The sequence below is a fragment of the Olea europaea genome, chromosome 17 (genome assembly GCF_002742605.1).
Source record: "Olea europaea var. sylvestris chromosome 17, O_europaea_v1, whole genome shotgun sequence".
NCBI lineage: Eukaryota > Viridiplantae > Streptophyta > Magnoliopsida > Lamiales > Oleaceae > Olea > Olea europaea.
The window spans coordinates 6,008,906-6,015,484 of NC_036253.1; the positions used below are offsets into that span (position 1 = coordinate 6,008,906).

The following is a 6,579-nucleotide window of genomic DNA, read 5'->3' on the forward strand; positions in this document are numbered from 1 at the left end:
GCATGTAGCCTAAACATTTAAAATTGTCTAGTCAATTGTCGCTCATATATGACCTAACATTTTTTATAAACGGCATTTTTAACTTTTCATGATCGCCATTGTCTGCTTATTTCCGCGCCACCCTCATCTATCAACGTATGCAAAATAGATACATTTTACGAAACAATAAATTCATACTATATATAAATACCAAGATATGTGAACAATGTGTATATTTTAGAATCACATAATTTCCCATAGCCCAAAATTCTAAATAAAATGAAACCAAAATGTATAAATAAAATCTCACTAATATCTATGAAGATTTATTGGCAAGTTCTATTGATTTAATGAGGCTTGAAAAGTTGAACAGCAAGGCATATACAAAAATGTCTCTTTCTCTCTGGTAAGTGGCGCGTGGATGATTCGGTGTCAATACGCCCGAAGCTCCGCCCATCGTTCTCTTCTTCCCTATGTCACCATTTCACCGTTACTCAGTATATAAACTTCTACGCACTCAAACTCCTTATTCAATCCCAGATATTCAGTTTTTCACTCTAATTCAAACAATGGTAATCTGCTCTTCTGAATACTGTCAAAATAAGTAACTTATTTTGCGTATTAGACTTTCAATTTAAGCTGCAATGTTGCATTATGTTTCTGTTTGTAAGTTCTTTGCAGGGTCTCAGGATGGTGGTGTTTAACTCGCTGGTGAAAACTATAGGCGCACTGGTGTCTCAGCCAGTCGCCACCGTTGGGACACTGTTGTATTACGGTGATGTCCTCCCCCGTGACCTCTACGTGCGGCGGATGGAGATTCGCCGTGAATTGCATGATCAGCCAGGAAATTTTTTATTCCATTTTCTCTCCTGTTTCTTCAAGTGTTTTCTGTGAGTCGCCCGTCCCGCTGTCCTAAATAATTCCTCAGGCGGTTTTGTGTAGCTAGTAGTCTCCTGTCGTGATTTACTATAATAAAATCACCTGACATAATAATTGTCGTTTTTTTATTTACTATATCTTGTCATTTTATGCATTATTATTATTATTATTATTATTATTATTATTTTGGATGGATTTCTAATCACGAATAAATAATGTGCTTATTAAATTGAAAAAAGTTAATAGTATTCTTTATTCGGATTTCTTTTTTACGTACATAAACTTGGACCACCATTTAGTAAAATATGTAATTTTGTAGTTTAAAAAAAAAATCTTTAATTAAATATGATTTTACAAATCTTAAATTTCAGTTTTATTTCACATCTATAATTTGAATTTCAGAATATAAATTCAATTTTTTTTTTATTCCAATTCAAATCTAACTTTAATTCGATAACATGCATAATATCATATTGAATTTCGATAATGCGAACAAAAAGTTTCATGTCTCTCTCTACATGCACGTATACTTATGTAATAAGAGAAATTCGCGAAGAGTTTCATATATCTTAGTGTCCTGTTGAAATGTTATTACTCGAACAAAGAGCCAATAAAATTTTAGAACGTCATTTATTGCAAATTTCTCTTATCCAAATTTTCTAATTCTGAATCCTTTTATCAATCAAGCTACTTCTACAATTTTTTTTTTTTTTAATGCAATCTTAGTTGAAATCATGTTTGGTAACATCACATTCATCCATTTCAAAACTATTTTTAAAATTAATAATCCAGATCATGACGACATCAATGTTGTCATCCATCATTGTCGACCGCAGTTGTACAAATAGATTAGTTCATCCTTTTATTGTTACTTATTGCTTGCACAATTTGTTACCTAAAGTCTTTTAATTAAACTACTTGTACAAAGTAGTTTGACAAAAATAGTTGACAAAGTGTGTGTTGACAAGATCAAGATCAATAGATTTTGTTGCTTTCAAAAACTGTTTTTAAATTAAGTGATCTTGATTTTGTCAATAACCACTTTATCAATTTTTTTATAAATATACTTTGTAAGCATAGCATCACTCAAAATCTTTAATTACTCAACAAAAACATATTAGATCACAACATTGTATTTTTTCCAAAAAGTCACGTACCAAAAGGTGATGAGTGAAGGTAGTAGTTGCGGCGGTCGGTGCTGAATGCGTACGAACGTCATGATTCTGCATTGTTTTGTTATATAAATGTTCCAATTTCATAATATATATTTTTCTAATATTTTTAAAAAAAAATTAATATTGATGTACAACTTTCTTAATAGGACAATATTACATATACATAATTCTTTTATCTAATCATTTAACTACTATTCACAATAAGGTACGAGGACCACATTTGAAAATTTTTATATTCACATGGGGTCTACGTACATTGTGAGAAGGAAGACAACTTTCGATACCTCCAACTCAATACAAATAGAATTATTCTTTTTAATACGCACCTGGTTAGTACATCTATTCTCATATGAAACCAAAAATTAAAAGAAAAAAAAAGTTTACAACGGAGAAGAGTGAATAATAACATTCACAATCAGTCTTCAAAATTCTACAAAATTCCTCCTGTTTCGGACTAAAGTTTTTCCCCTAGTGACGAATTATGGCGAAATTGTGTGTTTGGCCTCTATGTTTGCCAATTTTTTTTACTCACATTTTCATAAATTGTGGTCCCCACGTCTGGAACTGGTGCATCGATTTCCACTTATGGCTGCCTTTTTTGACTTTTCCTTGGAGTGGTCCACATAAAATTCACCCAATATTCCAACATTGCCATTTACATGTTATTAATGGACTTGGCTTGGTTAGGGTAATTTAGTCCAATCAATTTCCAACGATCCAATGGGCAACTTGAAGCCTGACACTGCAGTTAAACTTTTGCATTGTTCATAAAAAAAAAAAACAAAAACAAAAAATAGCAAGAATGGAGCCAAACACACGCTGAATTTTTTTCACCATGCAGCGATTATTTAGGCCCCGTTTGAGTCACATTATTATAAAAATGAGAATGAAAAATATAGTTATTATGGATCCCACACAAGAGATAGATTTTCAAATATGATAACTTGATATGATGGATAATGATCATATTTTTTATTTTAATGAGTAAATAATAGGATATAAATGGGGGCTTAGACAAAAATAATGATACGAAGAAACATATTCATGCAAAAGATTTATATTTATTACCTAAAAAATAAAGTTAGCTGTTGCACGAGTAATACTAATGTTTATAACTCGAACCTACATTGGCATTGTCGTTGCTACTGTATTTTCTAATAAAGGGAACTCAAACCTTTCAAAAATATTTAGATGACAGGTTGAAATTATGGAGGTGAACACCGGTAGTTGAAATTATAGAGGTGGTACAATTTGGTTTCTTAAGGACTTTATTAGATTAGTTCTTAAGAATAAATAATTGATCTTTTATTCTTCAGTTTAAAGTCAAACTGGGTCCAGCTCTGCTCGTTGATCCTCGTTCATTTATTGCTGGTAACTCGTCAATTCCATCCTTGCCAATTTAGAGATCTTAAAAGCAGATCAATACAATAATTTAGTTTACTATTTGAATGAGAGACTTGCTCTGATCAACTGAATGATGGAGAAAGATCTTGGTTTGAAATGTTATAGATTGTAGCTGGGTACCTGGGATTTTTCCAATAAGAGAAATGTTCAGCACATAAAACTAGCCATTGCCAATTCCTTGAAAATTATCCAAGGATTTGATGATAATTGGAATCGGTAAACAAGAAAATGTACATGAAGAAACTGGATAGTAATGCTCGGCTGAAGGTCGATTCACAAATTTTGTCCTAGGCACATGCGTGGCGTCTGAACTGGAGAACTCAAGAAAGAATAGTCCGAAACCCATTTTATTTCTTTTCTTTTTCCATATGAACTGGAGCAAAATTACTCAGTTCTTCCAGTTCAGGGAGCTTTGCTTATTTCGCTAATTTATCAAAAAGCTGGTTTATCAATAATAAGATGCTACAATACAAATAACAGTGTCATTTAAATAGAAATCTCATAAAACGAAAATAGACGGAATCAAGCTAAACAATTTTAATGCTGCACTTACGAGAGCAAAGTGAACCCAGGAGCCAGCGTTCATGAATGCAGGCTGCAGCAAGTGTTTCTACACTAAAGAAAGGCCACATACTACAATCACCAGGTAAAAACTGCAATCAATGAATACAGCACGAACCGTCTGATGCAAAACCAAACCGAATTCCAACAACTTAATGGCTGATCCCCAATTATGCCCATCTTCCTGAAATCTTTGTTCCTCATCTTGTTCCGCCTTATCAGAACCTCGTTGCACATAGAGTGCCAGTCGAGCAGCTACTATCATCAAATCAGTCAGCAAAACTACATAAAGAGGTCTCCAAGCAATAAGGCTCTTCGACTTCACCACTTTACAGGGAAAATTAACATGCGATAGAACTACCAAAATTGCTATCACAATAGAACAGAAAACTCGTGTATTCTCCGAGGTGATGATGCAGGAATTTATTTCTCTTGGAGTTCTTGAACTGAAAAGGTTGCCAAATGGTTTTTGAAATGGCTTTGCATTTGCATCATATGAAGCCTTGGAGACTGTTGTAGCCACAAGTGATGATTCTACTTCATTTCCAGGTTTAGCAGCAGAAAGTGGTGTGAGGACTGATTTTACCTCGGATTGCTCCACTTCAGCAACTTTGGCTTCAAATTTAGTTACTTTTACTTGAGAATCGCCATCATCAAAGATATCGTGTCTCGACTGTATATTAGATGTGTCATCACCACCTTCAAGATCAATGTTTATAATCAGATAAACAATGACAATGTGACAAGATAAATTTCTTTAACCTTGTTTAGTAATAAGCTGTACTGTAACGTGCTGTACAGTACTAGAAAGTAATAAACAAGAACATAAAAAACTAAAATCCTGTTCGAGGGAAGGTCCTACTCTGTTAAGTAATCAGCACTAGGTAACAAAGATAGCTTAAAGGAACAATGCATCCTGTGGTAGTTGACAATTTTTGTATTTGAATTTGATCTCGAATGAAGTTCAATAATCCATCAACTTCCACTTGAAATTTAAGATGCAGTTTCAGTTTCAATCAAGAAAAGAACAAAGTTTCTCAATACATTCTCCACCGAATTTTAATTTTAGTTCCACAAATCACAATTTAGCTCCACGCCCACCAATAAATATAAATCAAGCAGGTTCTTCTAAAAGAAGTAAAGTTTTCAATCAAATCCTGAATGAAATCTGCATTAAAGTACAAGAATATTACCTCATTTTAATTCCATGATAATGATTAATAGGAAATTTCATAATTTCTCGATTCCATTACGCAAACAATCATAATTCACACCCGGAATAAATTGAAGCATATCTCACATAAATCCACGCAGAGAATGAAATAAAAGCATAGAATTTGAACGGAGCATACCATGACGATGATCTGGAAAGAAAACAGTATTGTTTATTCCGGAATCTGACTCAGAGTATGCGTGTCCACGATAATTATCACCAGGTGTAGAATATGTGGATGACTGGCCGGAAAATGAATTCGGGGAAGACAGCGGGTCCATGCTGTGAACCCGGCCCGAGATGAGTGCCAAACGATCGGACCCTCCCTCCATTATCCTCTTCCTCCTCGCTTCTCTCTCCATTTCTCTGTGTGTAATTTCTCTTTGAGATCAATGATTACAATTCTTTCTTCCAATCTATGTAATTTTTTACGTGTACGTTTGGTTGAGCTTAAAAACGGCCAATCAAATGTAATAAATTAATATATTCAGACGTAAAAATTAAATAAATCGCTTACACCGATTTAAGGCGGAGTCAAGGTGTAAGTGTACGGGGATTAGTATAAATACATTGGGGGATAGTGACATATTATATTGAGTGAAAATTTATTTCAGCAAGGAATAGTATACAAAATCTCTCAATTGAAATTGTGTTTGAATAAGTAACTTCTAAATTACATGATTTTAATTAGTATCATATTATTACAATGAAAAGATAATTTAATCAAACGTAATTTTAGTCATGACAATGAGGCTTTTGCGATATACTTATTAATAACTTGTTGGAGTATATAATCCATTGAATATTGGCATCCATAGCAGTCGAACGTCGGTATCACTAATAGGGCTAAAATGATGAATCGCGAATTAGAATTGAAGTTGATCAACTTGATTATAATATTTTAAAGTCGAATGACTCGATTGAAATTGGTCTTAGTTCTATGTTTTAATTTCTTCCGAGTTGGTGGATCAATCACTTTGGCGGGCTTGCAACCTTAGCGTAGAGAGTTCGATTCCTGGTGGGAACCTGTGATCCAACAAAGTGGGCAATTTGTTGGTGGATTAATCACTATGGAGGAAAGCTCTCTTGAGGCTAGGAGTAAAAATCGGGTGGGAACCTGTGATCCAACAAAGGCACATCCTGCGGTTTACCTCCACTAGTCACTGAGGGGTCGGTGGCTAGGGATCCAGGATTTAGTCTGGCAAAGTTGGGACACCTGGGTACCAAAAAAAAAAAAAAAAAGAATTGAAATATTGAAAAAATTACTACTTATGTCATTATTTTTTAGCAAAATCGAGGAAAATCGATTATATTTCGAGTTATTTGCATTTACCACTCTTTTAAAGTTTTTCCAATGTATGAAAAGTA

The 6,579-nt window shown here is 33.8% G+C and overlaps 2 protein-coding genes across 4 annotated transcripts; one reads left to right on the top strand and one right to left on the bottom strand.

Annotated features, from left to right (window-relative positions):
- Nucleotides 1-366: 366 nt before the first annotated feature.
- LOC111365795 lies at nt 367-932 on the top strand. The gene is made up of 2 exons (XM_022986316.1): nt 367-551; nt 661-932. Exons 1-2 carry the CDS (start codon nt 453-455, stop codon nt 871-873), a joined length of 312 nt encoding a protein of 103 aa, XP_022842084.1. The 5' UTR covers nt 367-452; the 3' UTR covers nt 874-932.
- A 1,496-nt stretch (nt 933-2,428) lies between these two features.
- On the bottom strand, nt 2,429-5,652 carry LOC111366186. Of its 3 annotated transcripts, none has more exons than XR_002697593.1 (3): nt 5,351-5,652; nt 3,991-4,697; nt 2,429-2,775 (listed from the first exon to the last, which is right to left on the bottom strand). XR_002697593.1 is itself a non-coding variant. In XM_022986884.1 (2 exons), exons 1-2 carry the CDS (start codon nt 5,571-5,573, stop codon nt 4,048-4,050), a joined length of 873 nt encoding a protein of 290 aa, XP_022842652.1. In that variant the 5' UTR covers nt 5,574-5,652; the 3' UTR covers nt 3,864-4,047. The 3 variants fall into 3 exon arrangements, 1 of the variants encoding a protein (XP_022842652.1); XR_002697592.1 differs by lacking the exon at nt 2,429-2,775 and adding an exon at nt 3,152-3,557; XM_022986884.1 differs by lacking the exon at nt 2,429-2,775 and having other exon boundaries at nt 3,864-4,697.
- Between the last annotated feature and the right edge of the window lie 927 nt (nt 5,653-6,579).